Below are 20,657 nucleotides of genomic sequence, written 5' to 3'. Positions count from 1 at the left end.
ACAAACCATCAGTGACCACCATCTTGTGGCAGAACAATGAAACTACAATATATCAGTCATCAAAGCAATACCTGAAAAAGACCGTGACCTAAAAACATCATTGCTACATGACTTTAGGAGCATGGGAACATAAACATCTACTCTGTGCTGGGTACTTAACCTAATTTTATTACATAATCTTCACAACCATCCTATGATGTAAATCCCATTATTTCAAATTAACAAATTAAAAAACCAATGTCAAAGAGGTTAAGAAATTTATCCAAGACTACAGTTAGGAAAAGTCCTGAGCCAGGATCTAAGCTGAGGTTTGATTACAAAGCCCCAGCTCCTTCCACTATACTATGTGCATCTCACAGAAACTACTTATTGCTTCCAAAGCCCTTAAGGACAAACTGCCTATTGAGTGTCATACTAGATAGTTCAAATCAAAATCCCGTTTATAACACCAATTTACTATGTACTGTTTGTGCTTACCTCATGTGTACACCCCTCAACAGTTTCAACTGATTGTACCTTGACCCTGGGCATCAAGTCTGCCAAACTTAAAAAAAAAAAAGTTTAAATTACACTAAAATAAATTACTGAGAATTAGATACACCGAGAATTCAAAATGGTCAGTTAGCATCTTTTATTACAAATACAAAACAAACAGACTCCAAGTGGATAATTCAAAGAATTATGTCAGCTTAGTTTCACTAACTATTTTGAATAAAGTACCTCTCCAACACATTTTCACTACTTCAAAACAGTAAGCTGTTTATTAAAACCATTACATGATAGGAAGTATAAAATAAACTACCCTAGTACAAATTTTTCTATAATCTATAGAAGTGCTCCCTATTTGCATCAAAATCCTAAATTACACTTATTTAGGTTCTCTGTTTGGACTCTGAAGGAACATGACTGTGGCTAAGCTGAGACAAAACAGATGAATTTCTGCACTAGATTCTTCATTCTCTTATTGATTATACATTCGATTTTTACTTTAAATCAATAACCATACTTTGGATAAAACCCAAGGGTTACTATAGTAAGCAACAATGATTTTAAATTGTCAATATTATTTTGTAACCTATTCCACTAGCTTGGACAAATGGTGCATCTTAAATTATCACAGTGACATATCTACCACCAGTTACAGTAGCTACTTTTGCTAGCTACAACAGCTAACTGGTTAAAAGAAAAAAGGAATAAATTCTTCCTCCTAGTGCCAAGCTAGAATATGGCAAAGAAGGGAAAAGCAGTTATGATCATCACTACAATAGGAACCAGGTCAACCTAAGAAATGGGCATGAATTTCCAGAAAGTTCCAACTTTCAAAATCAGAGAGATATCAGCTATTTCAGACACAGATATTTATGGGTCTCCCTCACTGACTCTTGAGATTTATAACCACTCTACTGCTACAAGCAATAGTGAAAATCTAATTCCTCCTAATGTTCCTTCTCACTTATTCCTTCCATTGGATCAGTTTCATTCTTTCCTTTTATCCCACTCTTCTAGTGATCCTCTTCTTGGGACATTAACAAATAAAGGAAATGTGTCATCTCTTTTTTTAACAAAATCAGGCTTCAAGATTCTTTATTAAAATTGGATTCTAAAGTACTAAAAGATGAATCTTTTCTATATTGTTTTCCATTTCCTCAAACTTAAATAAATGTTCTACATTTATATGTTTGAATGAGTATAAATAAAATAAAGAATATTTATCTCCATTTCTCTAATTCAGTAAATACTTTAACTATATAACAATATATAAGCAATTTTCAAAACTTCAGGCAACCACCTAACTTAAGAGTTACTAATATTTACCTTAAGTCTTCCGTTACTGACTCTTCTACCCTGGATTTCTTTCCAAAAAAGGGTTCATCTGTGCCCTCGAAGTCTGCATCTCTCTTGGTTTTTCCAATGTTAGTTGACTCAGATTGTAGTTTACCATCAAAATGTTTTCTGAAAAGTAAACAGTTTAGAATGAATTTCACAGTATCACTTCTTCCTGGTGACTTCATAAAATATTATTCTAAATATAATATACACTCTTAACAGAAAAACGCATATAAAGAGATGTTACAAATCAAATTGGTTAAAGCTCAGAATACCATAATCTTAACTAATGAAACTGAGCACTACTCCTTTCTCATTTCATATTTCCTTGGAAATTGTTTTAAAAATATTTTGCAACCCACGTTAACATAACTATTAACATAATACTCTTAAAATTGTGAAATACGGCTAGACATTTACATGTGCTCCTTTAATAAACATTTAATGCTTTCTCTAATGACATGACATTACTATTTGAGAGAAAATTGTTTTGTGTGGTTGAATTCACTGGTTGAAAGTAATGATAAATGGTGCTTCGTGGACTGGATAGCCAAAGGGGAATTCAACCTGACCCCTACCCTCATTATACACAAAAATCAATATGGATATTAGATATAATTGTGAAAGACAAAAACAAGAAAGCCTCAAGAAAATAAAATGAGAAAATTATCTTTGTTTTATTAAACATGACATACAATTATCAACCAAAAAGCTAAGTTTGACAAATTGGACTACAGTAAAACTAAGAAACTAAGAATTTCTGAAGATTGAATACAGATTCACAGACATAGAAGACAAACTTACGGTTACCAAAAAGTAAAAAGGGGATGTGGGGGACAGGGATAAATTAGGATTTGGGGATTAACTGATATACACTACTATATATAAATAAACAAGAACCTACTGTATAGCATGGGGAACTATATTCAATATTTTGTAACAATCTATAATGGAAAAGAATTTGAAAAATATAAATATATATATAACTGAATCATTTTGCTGTACACCTGAAACTAACATTTCAACAATTATAACAACATTGTAAATCAACAATACTTCAACTTAAAAAAAATATTAAAAGAAAGTTTTTATGTAAATCAAAAGGTACCTTTAGGGGAGTAAGGAGTGGGAGAAAACACACATATAACTCACAAAAGGCATACATTTCTAAAATACTGGAGGTGAAGGCTACAAATTAAAAAAAAAGACAAAACAATTTAAAAATGAGTAAAAGACTTGAACAGGCACTTTAAAAGAGATATTCAAATGGTCAATAAGCATATGGAAAGGAACTCAAAAACCATTAATTATCATGAAAATGTAAATGAAAGCAGACTATACGAGATCAGTGGCTCTTAAATTTTTGATCTCAGAATCCTTTTCCAGTCTAAAAATTATTGAAAATTCCAATGAATTTTGTTTATGTAGTTCCATTATTGATACCTACCATATTAAACATTAAAATTGAAAACAATTTTAATTTACTTACCCATTTAAAAATGGCAATAATAAAACTATTAGAAGTTAACATAAATTAACACCTTCTATTAAAAAAAGTACTTTAGAAAAATAATTTTTTAATGAGAAGAGTGGCATTGTTTTATATTTTTGCAAGACTTTTTAATGTGGCTTCATAAAGGACAGCTGGACTCTCATATGTTTCTACATTCAACTTGTTGTGATACACTTTTTAGCTGAAGTATATGAAGAAAAATCCAGTCTCAAACAGATATACGGCTGAAAAAAAGCAGACTTTTCAGATAATTGTGAATATTCCTCTAATTCCACACCAAAATTCAATCATACTTTGAGAAGTACTGCTAGAGGTACAGTCACGAATTTTACAAACATGTTGAGCAAAAGCCAGACATAAAAAAACATATTGTGTTTGAATCTATTTACATTATATTTACAAACAGAAAAAAACTAACATACGTGGGTTATCAGACTGGTCACTGCTCTGGAGAAAAACAAGATTTTATGCAATATTCTATTTTTTTGTCCTGAATGACGGTAACATTGGCATGTTCACGCTATAAAAATTCATCCCATGACTTTCCCACTTTTCTTTATATGTTTTATTTCAATAGACATTTTTTAAAAAGAGTAACAAATAGTAGTATTGCTCTATATGTTTGAACACTTCCATAATGAAATTTATTTTTTGATGTTTAGCAAAACCTGAAATTTGTAAATCCTCTCATTACCAATTTAGTGGAATAGATACTCATATTTGTTCCATATTACTTACATTACTCCTTCGGACAAGCCATCAATATCCTTGGGCCTCAGTAAAATAAGACATTTGGATGATAACTAAGATCCCTCTAATTCTAAAATTTTATTATTCTACGTCTGAATTAGTAAGCATCAACCAAATTATGGTAATTAAAACCTGCGAGGAGTCAGTGACAACTATAAAACAAAGAAACATATAGTTCCTATACCTTTGAGAAGCTTTAAACCTGAATTAATGATAGAATACTTTCCATTAGAAGACCTCTATCATTCTTTAATACTGTATTCAACTGTATCCTTATCTAAACAATTGAACCTGAATCTAATCAAGCCTCTACATCGGCGCTGTCCAAGATATATACATGCCAACTACCTATGTGATTTTAAATTTATAGTAACATTAAAATAGTTTAAAAAGAAACTAATTTTAATATATTTCATTTAGCCTAAAACATATAAAATATTATTTCAGCATATCATCAAGATAAAAATGAGATATTTTACATTGTTTATATTATCTTCAAAATATGGTGTATATTTTACACTCACAGCATACCTCAATTACGATTAGCTATGTTTAAGTGCTCAATAGCTACAGGTGGGTAGTAGCTATATTACAAGAGTTGCCCCCTTATCTGCAGTTTTTGCCTCAGAAAGCAAGGTCAACTGATGTCCAGAAAGATTAAATGGAAACTTCCAGAGATAAAGAATTCATAAGTTTTAAATTGGGCACCTTTCTGAGTAGCATGATGAACTCTTTTTGCATTCCTGCTCCATTCTGCATGGGACGTGAATCATCCCTTTGCCCACAGTATCCAGCCCGTTAGTCACTTAGTGGCTGTCTAGGTTATCAGATCACTGTCATGTTACGGCAGCACTTGTGTGCAAGTAACCCTTCTTTTACTTAGTATTGGCCCCAAAGTACAAAAGTAGTGATGCCAGCAATTTGACGTGTCAGAGAGAAGCCATAAAGTGCTTACTTTAAGTGAAAAGGTGAAAGTTCTTGACTTAAAAAGGAAGGAAAACAACTATTGCTGAGGTTGCTAAGATCTACAGTATGAACGAATCCTTTGAAATTGTGCTAGTTTTGCTGCTGGACCTCAAACTGCAAAAGTTACAGCCACAGTGCACAAGCACTTAGTTAAGATGGAAAAGGCATTACATTTGTACAATAAGGTATTTTGACAGAGGAGCCACATTTATATAACTTTTATTGTAGTATATTGTTGTAATTGTTTTATTTTACTATTAGTTATTATTGATCTCTTACTATGCCTAATTTACAAATTATGCATTATTGTAAGTATGCATGCATAGGAAAAAACATACTGTAAATAGTATGGTACCAACTTGGTACTATCCATGGTTTCAGGCATCCACTGGGGCTCTTGAAATCTATTCTCCTCAGATAAGGGGGACTATACACATAGGACAGTTCAGCTCTAGATATAAAAACAGTTTACAGTAAATACTTGAGGGTAGAGACGCTAGTTAATTGACAGCATAAGGAAGCAAATTCATGATGTGGGAAACTATAATAGGACAAAGGAGCTGGTTTTGTCTCTCATCCACCCCTCCAAAAGAAATCAATGACATAAGGAAAAAAGAGGGACACTGTTGTAAAATAAAAGACTTAGAGGATTTAACAACCAATATAGTATATGGGCTTTGTCTGGATCCTGATTCAAATAAACCAACTACAAAAGAAAATACCTTTGAGACAACTGGGGAAATTTCACCCTGGATTGACTATTCAATGACATTAAGGAATTACTGTAAATTTTGTTGGGTATAACAATGGCATGCCAGTTATGTTGGAAAAGAAAGTTATTATCAACAAGAGATGCACACTGAAATATTTAAGAAGAAATAACATAATTAGTAGCATTTGATTTACAAAAAAGAGGTGTGGGGGTAGACTGACCATGACTTGATACTACTGAAGCTGAGTTATGCATACATGAAGTTCTTCATATTATTCTCACTCTCTAGACAATTCTCATAATATAAAGTTTTTTAAAGAGCATCTATTTAGCCTAGAATATTGAATACATAACAAAAGATCCTCTGAAGTTCCATGATTCATCCTCCTTTGTATTATACAAATTAGATGAAAATCATGATACATATAGATTATGATAAGAATAATAATTGATAGTATGATAGTTGGAATCAGCCAAATTGGATTTTTCCCGAAAAATACCTACAGGTCTAGCTAGAAGTGTTGGTAGTAAACAAAGTCCCTTAAGTTAGTCATGATCTACACTTTCTTATGTATTTCCCTTCTCTAACGTTCACATATTTCCTAGTAAAGTTAAAATATAAATTAGATTTTTTTATATCCTACAAATTTTAACTTTGGAAGGCTGTGGAAAACAGCTTACCCCAAATAACACTGCAAAGTGAATTTTATCCTGGTAATTTTAAAGCCAAGTATTTACCACAGTAGGAAATTATATATGTATTGTTTTCATAACTTCATAGTTCCCCATTCAAACTACAGCAATTATTAAATATTCCTGTTTGGAAAAAAATAAAAAGAATCTGTCCTCCGTTCTCATTTTCCCTGAAAAGTTCTCCAAAACTACTACAGCCTCTAACTCAATGAGAAAGACTTTTTCTCCTGTTTCATTCTTACTTATGTGACATTTCACACTCCTAATTATCCTGCTACCCTTCAAATCTTTATGTTACGTGTAGGATAACTGTACTTTCTCACAGGAATCTCTACTTCAAGCAGTACCAATTCAAATAACATCCAAATATATACCTACAGTTTGCCTATTTCTCCAAACTCAGATTAAAATTGCCCAACAGATTAAAACTGCCCAATGCATATATCTGGAGAAAACTCTAATTCAAAAAAATACATGCACCCCAGTGTTCACAGCAGCACTATTTACAAGAGCAAAGACACAGAAGCAACCTAAATGTCCATCAACAGATGACTGGATAAAGAAGTTGTGGTATACACATACATACATGCACGCGCATGCGCACGCACACACACACACACACACAATGGAGTGCTACTCAGCCATAAAAAAGAATGAAATAATGCCATTCATGGCAACATGGATGGACCTAGAGATTATCATACTAAATGATGTAAATCAGACAAAGAAAGACAAATATATGATATCACCTATATGTGGAATCTAAAAAAATGACACAACTTATTTACAAAACAGAAAGAGACTCACAGACATAGAAAACAAACTTATGATTACAAGAGGGGAAGAAGGGTAAGAGGAGGGGAAGGATAAATCAGGAGTTTGGGATTAGCAGATATAAACTACTAAATATAAAACAGATAAACCACAAGCTCATACTGTACAGCATAGGGAACTATATTCAATAGCTTGTAATAACCTATAATGAAAAAGAATAAATATTTATGTAAAACTCAACCACAATGTTGTACACCAGAAACTAACACACTGTAAATCAACTATACTTCAATAAAAATTTTTTAAATAAAAAAAATTGTCCAGATACTTCAATATACTACCATCACTTCACTGTCTCAAGCCAAATTAATTTTATTTCTAAATCAAAATCTTCCCTAAATTTCCCATTTTTCTTCTCCCTGACATTAAAATTCAAAATGTCTCTTTTGACCCCCTTTCCATTGTTGACATTAAGGCCTGTCAGTTTTTTCCTTCACAACATTTTATAGCTTTCCTTTTCCTTCCCGCTGCCACCTCCTGAGTTGAGGTTCTCATAATCACGTAATTCGATAACTTAAATACTTTTTAATTTACTTTTACTATCAGTGTCTCTACTCTTTTAATACACTGACCACCACTGCCAAATTAATTTTCCTTAACTATCACTCTACTTATCCAATCACCAAGTTAGCAAAACAAAAACAAAATGTTCACCAGGGTTTTGAAATGAAATCAAAACTCATCTGCTTGCTATTCAAGGTCCTTCATAATCTAAAACCAATTTATATTCTGTTTTACCTCTTGTAGTCCATAAGCAAACACTCCCTAGAGCTCAATTTGTGCTACTCAAAAAATTCTCAGCAGCAGTAAAGAATCACCTCCTTAGCCCAAAATACCCTCTTCCATGAAGGCTCTCTAGACATCACAGATATTCTTTCTTTAACTTTCACAGCACTTAACTCTATATACAGCTTACTGTATTTCAATCTTGTACTAACTCTTTAAACTGTTCTACCACCTTACCTTGACTAAAAATTCCTTCAGAGCAAAATCAGGTCTAATTTTACTGAAGCATCTTTTGGGTATCTCCCCCAATGTCAATAGTAAATTTTATTCATGATTAATGAATCATCTTCCTTTTAATTCAAGTGGTAGTTTTTCCTTGTTTTGCTATGAACAATTCTGTACACTTTTTAGTGGTTATGTATGTTTAGCAACCAATAATTTTTAAAAAATCTTTTTAATAAACTCAGAGAAAACCAACATTTAAGAACTTATTACGTACTGGGCACAGTTGGGCACTTTATCTCATTTAATCCTCACAAAAACGTAGTAGTTAGCATTTATTATAGGCCAAAAAAACTGGAGCATGGAGATTAAATTTCTCTACCTTCTGTTGGTCCTTGCCATGTCCTCTCCAAATCAATCCAAGTCACTTTTTCTAAGCTGCTTAACCCTTTACTCTACTGATCGTTCGTTTTGTGTATTAAAGGCTCTGGCCTGGGTATTCTTCTGGTGTTAGGAGTACAGAAGCTAAAAAATAGCTTATCTGCCCTCACGACTCCACCGCGCAGACAGGGGTAGACTCCCGCCTAACGAAAGGGAAATGCCGCGTCAGAAGCTCATGCTGCCTGCGGCCAAACGGGCAACACCAAAACCCCGTTTCCTCAAACCAACATTCTTCCACCCTCTTCAATATTTTTCTTAAAATCCTTCACTTCTTACGCCACTCAAGTATTCCCCACTTTCTCGTGGTCTTCAAAAGAGGATCGGGTTTTCCTTCCCCAGCACTGAGAGATGGAAAAAAGATACCTTGGATATCATCCTTACCCAGCCTTTTCTGCAGACCCTGATGGCCCCTTCCACCTCCCTTTCTCCTTTTCTTTGTCTTTTTTGGTTCCGGGCGCAGCGGTCGAGTCGTCCTCGAACACGCTGAAGAGCTCATCCCCGAAAGCGTCCGCCATCTTCCGGAGCTGTGAGACCTAATCTCCCTCCTACCCACGATGCTCCGCGACCGCACCGTCAGTGACGCCAAAGGAAGCCTCAACAGGGGCCCGTGGGAGACAAAATTAGTCAAATCACACGGCGGCCGAGGGTTCTTCCTTCCCTTCTTTTTCTCCTCCGATCTTTTCTTTTCTCTCCAAACATTAGTAGATGGGCAGCTCTGTGGCTAAAGAGAGTATGCAGCAAGGATGCCGGCACACAGCAGACACCTACAGGGACGGTGAGAAGGCGGGACCTTGGTGATCTGGACCAATTGCGAAGCTGCGGTCTTCTAGGCCCGAGAAGCCCGGATGGAGGACGCGCGGTGGCGGCGTGGGACCCGGGGAATGTGAAGCGCTCTAGGAAGCGGTGCGGGAGCTGTTCCGGGACTTGGACTTGGAGGAATCTTCTGCCGCAGCTCCAACATGGGCAAGAACAAGAAACATAAGGCGCCGGGGGCTGCGGCTGTCCGGGCCGCCGTCTCTGCTTCCAGAGCCAAATCCGCCGAGGCAGGAGCTGCCGGGGAGGCCCAAAACAAGAAGCCTGTGGCCAGGCCGTCCCCCGCTGCCTCTGCCAGCACCAGGGAGCCCCGAGTCAAGCAAGGTACGAGCGGTCGGCCCCGGGCTCTCTCCCGAGCCGGTGGCTGCTAGTTCGAGGGAGAAGCCTTCGCACCTGGGCGGACCCTTAAAATTTGTATCTCCCACACCTGAAGCCGCTGGGTAGCATTGTTTAAATCAGTGTAAGCTGTTTGGGCCTCCAGGGTTCCGACCGTAAACCTGTTTTAGACTGGCCTCTGGCACCCAACCTCCACTTTTTCTCCTGAAAAGAAAACGAAAATTGCATTAGCTCCTGTTTCAGCAGGGATCAATTCTGAGCCATCATCTAAACTAGCAAGGTGAATGCAGAGTAGTGTATGGAGTTATTAACCTGCTGGAGCCAGACGCATTTTCTATCTACTCCTCAGACAATTTTCAGCCACGATGTAGTGTTTCCGCGTGTTATGGAAAAAACAGTACTTAAGAATTTCAGCACTTACAGACCGAATATAGGTATAATCTATTGTAAAATTATCAGCGGTCTTTACTGCAGCAGTGCACTTTTGCTTACTGTGCAGTGTGGTTTAATAACGAGGAGATTGCAGATTCCGGCTGCAGATGAACAGGACACTATAACAGCAGATTTCAAAAGATGAACAGTTACAGCTGTTTTGTTCTGCTTAACTTGTTAGCTTGTAGTTCTTACTGAAATATGCGTCTAACAAATATTTATTGAAAACCCACTGTGTATCTGGCATGATGTTAGGGATGGGATAAGAAAAATAGACAAATTATGTCTCCTGGAGTTTGCCAGTCTAATGGCAGACACAGGCATTCAGTAATTACAGAAACATTGTTTTATGATTGATAAGTGCCACAAAGAAAAGCTAAGGAAGAAAATTTAACAGGGTAATCTGATTTTTGCTGGGGAGAAGAGGGGTCATGGATGGTTGTTTTGAGAAAGTGACGGTTAAGCTGAGATCTAGAGGACGAATAGGTGTCAACTCTGTAAAAATGGAGGAAATAGTATTCCTGGCAGAGGTAAGGCACACCATATGCAAAAATCTTGAGTCAGGTAACAGCATGGACCTTTGAGATACTCAGAATGTAAGCATTGCCTAAGGAAGAGAGATGAGACTGAAGAAGTAGGCAGGTAACAAACCTTCAACTAGAAGGTACATAATAATTCTTTGTCATGCAACTTACTGTTACGTTTTAACTTTTACTCTGTGAATCAGTCTCTTTCTGACTCTCCCTTTGTCTTTTCCTGATATTTCTTTGAATTCTTTGAACTTTCTAATAGTCATATTTTGTGTTCTTTGACTTCCCAATACCCTAGCCCCAAAATATGGCCATTACCAAAGATGTCAGTCGGTGACAATATGGTCACCTCTCTTCAGCCCTTCTAGGAGAGTTCATCTACTTCCTTTACTTCTTCTGTCTTTTCCTTTGTAGATGACTTCTCAATCAACATGTCCAGTCTTGGTCTCTAGTCCAAGCTCAAGTGAGCCATTTCTACATTTACTTGGACTTTTGGCCCTATTTTGCAAGCATCTCAAATTTAACATGGCTAATACTAACTACAGTTCTCCCCCAAACTAGTTTTTCCTCTGACTTCTTTGTTTCTGTCTTTACATATTCCTCTTTATCCAATGTCAATAGTTATTTTGCCTTCCTTTCTTCTTCATATCCAATCTGTTGTCAAGCTTTGTGCAGTCTTCACTTATTTATCTTCCATGTATACTCTTTTCAATTTTGGTTTATACTGTTCACACTTCAGTCTAGGCACTCATGAATTTCTGGAGTACTAACACAGCCTTCTCATGGGTCTCCCTAGCTGTGCCCTTTTTTCCTCCTCCAGTCCTGCATAAAGCATCAGATTGATCTTTCAGAACCACTGTTTTGATCATTATCACTTACTGGTTTTTCTCAGCATCCTTACTGACTTTGTCATAAAATACAAACCATGTAGCTAGTATCTAAACTTTCCTTTTTAGCCTTTTTTACTAGTTCCTGTATTCAGCTAAGTCTGGTGTATTTTTACTGCTCCAAATACAGCTGTTGGCTTTCTGCCTCCTTATGTTTATTCTTGCTGTTTTCTCTTGTTGGAATGCCATCTGTCCCTAATACTATCTACCAAAATCCTATAATACCCACCCCAGATGTCAACTACTTTTTGAATTCTTCCTGTATCCACAGTTCATGTATCATTGTTGTTTGAATCATTCTTTTTGATATTTAAATATTGACTATTGTATGATATGGTATTTGGTATTAGATTTTGCCTATGTGAGGAATTATACATTTTACTTATCTTACAAAATTTTAGGAGGTAAGAACAGTTTCATGGATATGTATTAATATACCTCAGTATTTACTCAAGTGCTATGAATATAGTCATTCAAAAAATTTCTTGGATTAGTGACGAGGAAAAATTCAGAGGAATTATTAAGACCAAGAAATCAAGAAAGAGAAAATGAGAGGTTATCTACCAAATTTGTAGGAATTTTTTATAACCATGAATCAGTATATATAGCAGTATAAATAAAACATAACAAGATTGACACTTGATTTTGTTTTCTTTTTCCTGTTTGGTTTTTTTATATGACATATAATAGGCCTACTTTGAAAAAAAATGGAGAAGTACACAAAAAAACATTATCTCTGAACTCTGTTGCTCCTAATGTAAATATAATTGTTTAATCCATCTCTCTCTGTCTTCTCAAACAATTGCAGGATTGTGCATAGAGTACTTTCTCAAAATTGAACTCCTGTCTAGAGGTAGAAAATGACTAGTTCCACAAAATGGCTGTTGGCACAACTCTGAGTAATCTTCCACTCCTGTCTTTTCATTTTGTTTGTTCATCAAATAATTCTTGAAGAGCTGCTGTGTACCAGGCAAGATTTTAGGCGCTGGGGATACCACAGAACAAAACAGACTGAGATCACTGCTTTCAAGAAGCCTACATTATTTGGGGCTGGTGGAGGGTGCTTACAGCCATAAGGCTTGTGTTTGTGAAAATCCTTAAATCTAGTTGAGACTTAAAATCTTAAGAGGAGAATAAGACTAGGGGACTGATGTCATGAATAAACTCATTAAAAACCATTGTAAATATTTTTAAGGTCACCAAAATAAAACAGAAAAGGTGCATAAAGGTTAGAAAACAGTGACTTGATAAAGAATAAATTGGGCGGTGTGGTTTGGTCTGTTTTGGTTTAGAACAGAGATGGCTTTTCTGAGGAAAATCTGCTGAGGTTATTGGAAGCAACCAGCTCTTCTATCTGGAGACAGAACGTTTGAGGCTTAGGAAACAAGAGCAAAAGCTCTAAGATGGAAACAAGCTTGGCATGGTACAGGAAGACAAGAAGAAATGTATGGGTGGAGTGAGAGAAGGGGCTGGTGGTGGTGTTAGATGGGAGAAAGACCTTAGCAAGGGGACTAGTCAGGTAGTTCTGGCAGTACAGCCTTCCTCACCAACCTTAGAATATATCAGCTCACTCTCATTTATTCTCTAGATACCCTGTCCTTCCCCTTTATAGCCTATTTGGATAATTACCTGCTTAGTTACTCCACCAGTGTATGAGCTCCATGAGGATAAGGAATGGGTCTTATTTATCCCTGATTGGGTCCCTTGGCTGGTTTTGATCCCCTTTGCAGATGTATGCTGTTGGTCAGAGGGAGTCAGGGTGCCTCAGTGCACTTAGCAGCAGCACCTCAATGTGAATGTCTTAGTGATACTGGGCCTTTATAATCACTATGATGTAAAATGCAATACAATATAAAAGGAATATGTTCTAAAAGAAAGAGTATTAGGCAATGAGAAGTAGATTCTGGTTGATGCTTTTTTTTTATTGGCTGAGTCATGTTGAGGAAATCACGTGGTTTTTCTTTGCTTCAACTTTAATGTAATAAATATTTTTGAGAGCCAGTTATATGTGATGCATTGTTTCATGAACTGTCATTATAAAATTTAAATCTTTAGTGCTTTTGCCTTGGAGATACATACTGCACACCTCCTTATTTCCAGTAACTCCCTCCATCTCAAACAGAAAACCGAAACTTACAGAGAAAGGTCTCTAAGCAGCAAGAAAGATAGCTGTCATAAATCTTATGCACACTACTTGGCAAAAAGAATGGGAACCATCGTTGTTCCATGGCCTATTGACTTAGAATTGTATTTGAAAATAAGGTTGCTAATTTACAAGTTTCATTAACTGTTTTCTTGTGGTACCTTTACTTTTCCCTAGGTAACAGATTAGAATCTAGGGGTGAGGAGCTATTAGGTTAGCATTCTGAAAGTTGGCAGCTGACAGGAGACCAAGAATCACCAAATAGAAAATTAGAGCAGCCTCAGAGAATTGAGTAGCCTCGGCAATCTTCTCAGCATGGTCATAGATACTCATAATAAGTAATGCATCATGAAAGGCTTTGAATTTTGCTTACTGTAATATATATTATGGCAGGAAATGTAAATACAATTTACAAGGATTTACATCAAATAATTTTTAAAACGCATTTGAAATTCTAGAGTTTTTGTTCATGCTGATTAAAAATCTTAAATGAACATGTTTTAGGAAGAATTTGAAAAATGAAAGGGCCTTACTGGTTTACTTAATTTAAATGGTGATATCTCTGTGGCAAGATCTCATTGCTTCAGTTCCTCAGAGTATTGATTAAAATGAGAATACACCATTTTTAGAGGCCCTGATTGACACCCAGTGAATGTGCAGCAGTGTGTGTGTTCATTCTCCTGATGTTCTGGGAACTTAGATCTTTTATTTGCCCTCTACAAGTCTGCAGTGTAAGCTGACCTCAAGGAGGTAATATGGTTGGACCTCTTAAGTGGTTGGAGACAAATGAGAGCTGACTGCAATCTTTAATTCACTAATTAAAAAAAATAAAACCGAAAAAAGATTATTAAAGGAATTTACAATCTTACACATCAATCTTGAACTGTTTTTCAGTATAATCTTGGTAATGAAATGTTCATCAGTCTGTACCTTTTCAAAAAGGATTATAATTTGGCCCTTCTGTGGGTTTAGGGACTTCTAAAACTCTATAATTAGTGTGCTAAATTTGTGAATGAATTTACTACAGTGGATAAGACCCTCAGAAATGGTTAAAGACTACTACATATATTTTCCTTTATGACCATTGGCATGGGTTTAGAGCAAGGTTACTGAAATTAAGGTAAAGTCTGAGACTAAAAGATGAGGAAACTAACCATACTATACCAGAATTGTTATTATCTTTTAACATATTCTATAGGTAACTTTGAGTACCTCCTTAACTATAGCACAGAAGTAATTCAGGGAACCACAAATATCCCTAGTTCAGACTGCTCAGATGTAAATAGTTATTCTCAAAAACTTTGGTTTTTCTTTCTAAATGCTTCATTAAGTAGCATCTTAAAAAGAACAACCCAATATAAGTCCTTGACTTTTAAAATCATAATAAGCAACTTTTAAATTTAATGTTTAGGTTTCTCTCTTAAAATGAAAAAAAAAATCCTTATTTTAAGATTTATAAAAGCAGGGTGACTAGGTTCTATATGATTCTAGGATTATTTTTATATAGCAGTGGTTCTTAAAGTGCACTCAGGGTATCCTGGGGAATTCTTGAGACCTTTCTAGCAGAGGCTTAATGAGATCAAACTATGTTTTTAATCTAAAATGTTATTTGCCATTTTTATGCTAATTTTCTTACTAATGTATTGTGACTACATGATGTGGGGTATTACAGAAGATTGAATGCAGAAGTTAGACATTAAGAGATTTGCAAAAATAAAACTTCTTTTGTTTTGGAAAATATACGAATTCATAAAAAGTATTAACATGTAGTGGGTTTATTATTTTTAATGAATTAATGAATTTTATAAAATTTCCCATTAATTTATAATTTGATAAATATTAAATTATAACCCACATAAACAAAAATAATTGTAGATGTTCAATAATTTTTAAAGAGTAAGGAGATCATGAGACCAAAGGTTTGAAAATAAATTTATTCCTTCCTGGTTATTCATTGTTAGACGACTGCTGATATATAGCATTTCTGTAGATGGGAAGAGACTTGGCAACTATAGTGAGTTGAGTAGTGCCCCCCAGAAGTTCGTGTCCACCTGGAACCTCAGAATGTGATCTTATTTGGAAATAAGATCTTTGTATGAGGACCTTGATCTAAAATCATCCTGGACATAGGGACCTAAATCCAATGACTATTACCCAGAGAAAGGAGAGGGAGATTTGGACACAGCAGGCCATGTGAAGACTCATTTTAAGAAGGAAACAGACAAGCCAGACAACACCTTGGGTTACCAGAAGCCAGGAGATGCAAGAAAGGATTCTTGTCTAGAGCCTTCAGAGGGAGTATGGTCCTATTGACACCTTGATTTTAGTCTTCTGGCCTCCAGAATTGTGAGAGAGTATTTCTGTTATGGTCAGCCACCAAGGTTTGTGGTAATTTGTTACAGCAGCCTTGGAAACAAATATAGCAACCTTGTACTTAATGGAAGAGGATGATAGGGACTCCCACCTCCTTTTTGCCTTAGGAGGAATACTTTCTCTTTAAAATTACCCATCTACTCTGCCAGGAATCAAATATTCTCTGAGAGGTCTTACTTCAGCCAAGTGCCAGGCAGAAAAGCATCCAATTTTTAAATACATGGAGGTAAATTTAATCTACAAGATAAACAGGCATTTGTACTTTATAAGAAACTGGTTAACCTAGAGAGTGCTAAGTGGTAAAATGTTTTCCAAAATTTAGAGGGAAGATTGCTGACTTTTAGATTGAGTTATTTGGTGAAATGGGAAAGAGAGAGCTGAAATCAAATATTTAATATTTAGCAATTTTTAGAGGAAAATAGTGTGATGTGTATGGGTATTAACCATTAAATTGCCTTGACTATTTATTGTCTGTGATATACAGGTCCGAAAATTTATAGTTTTAATTCCGCAAATGATTCTGGTGGTCCTGCAAATCTGGATAAATCTATTTTGAAAGTGAGTACCAAGATCTTGAGTCATTTCAAGAAATATTACCTTAAAAAAAGAAAAATATTATATTCTTAAATGTAAGCAAGTGATGAGGTGTTTTGAATTTTTGTAAGTAGTGCAATAATTGCTCATCTGTACTAAATAGATGTAAATCATACACATCTGTTGAGAGCCTATAAGAAATTAAGAAAGAAGTGGATAAGGTCCAGACTTCTGAGTGTATCATACACACCCTTTCATATCTGACTTAGTATACCTTTCTAGCCTCTTCTCCACTTAAAATTTTAGTTCACATCTCATTGTTCCCCCAAATTGCTAACACACCAGGTTGATTTTACTGGTGGTTCCATCAGCACTTCTTGTATCTTTTTAAATAATTACCATGCTGGGTTACAATTTATCTTTTTATACATGTGTCCTGTGCTAGACTGAATTCCTGAAGTATATTTTTGTGCTTTGGTCATAGTGGGCATTGAGTAAAGATGTAATCGAAAAGGAAGGTATTCCTGTGGATAGATGTTTGTGTAATGTTAGGTTAAATATATGGAAACAGCAGAAGATAGAATGGCTAGTAGGAGAAAAATAGGGAACAAACTCTGGAAGCCAAAATAATTTGTGTAACTTAACTATTAAAATTTATATAGCTTTACTTTTACTTGATATACCCCTTTTTAGTGTAGTATCCATTCCTTCAGGCTGTATGCTTGGGCTGGCTTATATTAAGGCAAATTTCTGGATTCTGTCCCCAAGGATTCTGATTCAGTATATTGGGATAGAGCTTAGAAATCTATGTGGTAACAGTCTAAAGGGTGGTCCACAGACAGTGTCTTGAGACATGGCTGCAAGAGATTTTATAAAAGGATTTTTTTTTTTGCCGCATGTTGTTGCTTTTTCCATATCCCATTTTTTCTTAAATATATGGTAGGCATGTGGTTCAGTAATGATACAACATATGATAATCACTATCTGATTAACTGAAATTCTGGTCTTAGTTGGCAGGGATATAGAAAACTGTGTGATTTGCTTCTAACTATTTCATTATTAAATGTTATTTAATAATTCAGCTTCTAATTGATATGACTTTTTGACTTCAACAGGTGGTAATTAATAACAAACTAGAGCAAAAAATTATTAGAGTGATCAATGAACATAAAAAGCAAAATAATGACAAGGGAGTGATTTCTGGAAGACTTACTGCCAAAAAATTACAGGTATTTTGCAAACTTTTTTTTAAGCTACTTATTTTTAGTGGAGCATTTTAAAGATAGCTCCACTTGTGAGATAAAATGACATTTTCAGTGTCCATTGAGATTTCATATTAATTCCATCTGCAAGAATGGGGAAGGAATTGTGCTAGATACAAGTGCACATATTAAAATAGTGATATGAAAAATAAGTTACATTCCTAAAATTATGTTGGACTTATGGTGGGCACTTTGCATACTTTTTCTCTGACATACAAATCCTGGGAAGTATTTTGCCCCACTTTTCAAATAAAGGAATTGAGGCTTGGAAAGATTCCATGAATTATAGCCTGAGTTGTTAATTACTAAGTAGCAAAGTAAGCAGAGTCTGGATTTGAACCCATCCTGCCCAGCTCTAAAAATCATGCCTTAGAAAGTACATTAAAAAGCTTTATGTATGAACATGTTCACTGAAGCACTGCTTATAATTTAAAAAAAAAATCCTAAGTAGTGGTTACCAATAGGAAAATGTATAGATTATGATATTTCTACCCAGAGGAATATTATGTAACTATTAAAAGTGATGAACAGCTTTAAATAATTTGGGAAGGTGCTTATGTTATAATGTTGAGTGAAATTTGTTCTTACAAAATCATAGAAAAATGACTGAAAGGAAACTACATTGAATACTACAATGTAAACAGTATCTTGGTAGAGAGAATATGAGCAGCTTCTCCTGGTTCTTTTTTATTTCTGTAGTTCTCAAATTCTCAATACAGTGAGCACATTGAACTTTTGTAACTGGAAAATAAATATTTTTTACGTTTGTGTCAGTTTCTGGTTTAAAATTAATGGGAGAATAGCCTTATGAAATGAAAGGGGAAAAAAAGGACAGAATGATGTTTTTACGTTTTTCCTTTCATAGGATTTATATATGGCCTTGCAAGCATTTTCATTTAAGACTAAGGACATTGAAGATGCCATGACAAACACACTCTTACATGGAGGTGATCTTCATTCTGCCTTGGATTGGCTCTGTTTAAACCTTTCAGATGGTAAGCAGTATTGTCATAAAAGTCTTTCAGTTTATAAAACTTTTTGAAATAATTTCAGTATTTATGATATTTATATCAGGTTTTTGATTTGTACTTAAAATTTTTTTCACTGTTTTAATTTTATTTTTAGAATATTCTTATCTTTTTCTAATCTTTTCAGTATATTCTTCTTAGAGGTTGTGGTCTGTGCAAGAAGAAATTATTCTTTTGTGTGCTGCTTTCAGTTGTTGATAGCCATTTTGCAATGCACTTGAGACAGCAAATTCTCAAAGTTTGCCTATCTATAACCTGTCAGGTTGTGTATCCTTGTTTTGGTTTAAAAACTAGAGCTGTCTGCTTATGAATAAATAATATTTCATTAAGCAGAAGGTTTAGGTTGTAATCTTTGGCAAGAACCTGGAGTGCAAATTGTTTATATGGCTGGTTAAGGATACTACCACTTAGTATGACAGGCAGCCAAGGAGAGGGAAGTGTTAAGATTTTCTTATGAAGAAAATTTAGGAGTCTTAACCCATTGAGGGTGAAATAAATGGCGAAATAGAGATGTGCTGTTTGTCATCTGGTGAGTGTTCCCACTGGTTTGATGATAAAACTATGTTCTTCATAGTGTTTCTATTCTTAGAAGATGAGGGGTAGAAGAAAATTAAGTACTCTTTGCCTAGGCAAGGTTTATATGTATGTTTAATGAATATTTGTGTATTTTATGTATCATGTACATGTTTATTTTCATCCCAATTTCTCTTAAGATACACTTCCTGAGGGATTCAGTCAGGAATTTGAAGAGCAACAACCTAAAAGCAGGCCAAAATTCCAGTCTCCTCAAATACAAGCCACTGTTTCACTTCCACTGCAACCTAAAGCCAAAAAACAAGAGGGAGATCCTAAGATTAAGGTAATTTAAGAATTAAACATTCAGAGTTGTATAAAATCAGAATGATGCACATGCAGCAGTTCATAAGAGTATAATTATTAGGTTGCAGTAACATTTTTACTTACTGAAAGTGACTAATGGTTTGCCAAACTCTTCTATCACTGCCAGTTTCCGTTACCTATTGCTACATAACAAACCAGTCAAAAACGTTGTGGCTTACGGCAATAATTTATTTTCTAATGATTTTGCAGTCTGGGCTGGCTCAGCTAGGTAGTTCTTTTGTTCCATGAGGTATCTCCTCAGGCTGGAACATCCAAAATGATTTCGTTACTCACATGATTAGTGCCTCAGCTAGGGGCTAGCAAAGCATCTCTCTCTCTCCAGATGACTAGCTCAGGTTTCCTCTCATATGGTGATGTTGACATCTGGCTTCCTGGAGCAAGTATCTTAAGATGATAAGCCCCAATGTACAAATTTTTATCAAGCTCTTGCTTGTATCACTCTTTTCTGAGGGGGAGGTAATTAGGTTTCTTCATTGATTTCTGCTTGGAGGAGGTACTAGAGATTGAACCCGGGACCTCTTGCGTGCTAAGCGTGCTCTCTGCCACTTGAGCTATACCCTTCTCCCTTGCTTGTATCACTCTCGCTAATGTCCCATTGGTTGAAGCAAGTCATATGGCCAATTGAAAATCTGTGTGGAAGAGGATTACAGAAATGCATTAATGCTGGAAAGTGTACTTCAATTTCAGTAGGGCATTATTCTCAAATACTCTACATATCATAGAACATCTATGAAC

General features: G+C 35.4%; 2 protein-coding genes across 2 annotated transcripts in view; one reads left to right on the top strand and one right to left on the bottom strand.

The window, feature by feature from the left end:
• MTREX (Mtr4 exosome RNA helicase) overlaps nt 1-9,286 on the bottom strand; it is an 80,889-nt gene extending 71,603 nt beyond the window's left edge. The window contains exons 1-3 of the mRNA XM_010977763.3: nt 9,066-9,286; nt 1,816-1,953; nt 478-544 (exon numbers count right to left, since the gene is read on the bottom strand). Coding sequence (XP_010976065.2) covers nt 478-544; nt 1,816-1,953; nt 9,066-9,199 — 339 coding nt within the window. The 5' untranslated portion in view covers nt 9,200-9,286. The remainder of the gene's footprint in view (nt 1-477; nt 545-1,815; nt 1,954-9,065) is intronic.
• Nucleotides 9,287-9,437: 151 nt separating this feature from the next.
• The window catches only part of DHX29 (DExH-box helicase 29), a 43,560-nt gene continuing 32,340 nt past the window's right edge, over nt 9,438-20,657 (top strand). The window contains exons 1-5 of the mRNA XM_010977762.3: nt 9,438-9,821; nt 16,683-16,756; nt 17,848-17,961; nt 18,860-18,989; nt 19,736-19,881. Of these exons, the coding sequence (XP_010976064.1) occupies nt 9,644-9,821; nt 16,683-16,756; nt 17,848-17,961; nt 18,860-18,989; nt 19,736-19,881 (642 nt within the window). The 5' untranslated portion in view covers nt 9,438-9,643. The remainder of the gene's footprint in view (nt 9,822-16,682; nt 16,757-17,847; nt 17,962-18,859; nt 18,990-19,735; nt 19,882-20,657) is intronic.

This window comes from Camelus dromedarius, chromosome 3, assembly GCF_036321535.1.
Source record: "Camelus dromedarius isolate mCamDro1 chromosome 3, mCamDro1.pat, whole genome shotgun sequence".
Taxonomy (NCBI): Eukaryota; Metazoa; Chordata; class Mammalia; order Artiodactyla; family Camelidae; genus Camelus; species Camelus dromedarius.
This window is presented reverse-complemented; position numbering and strand designations above follow the sequence as displayed.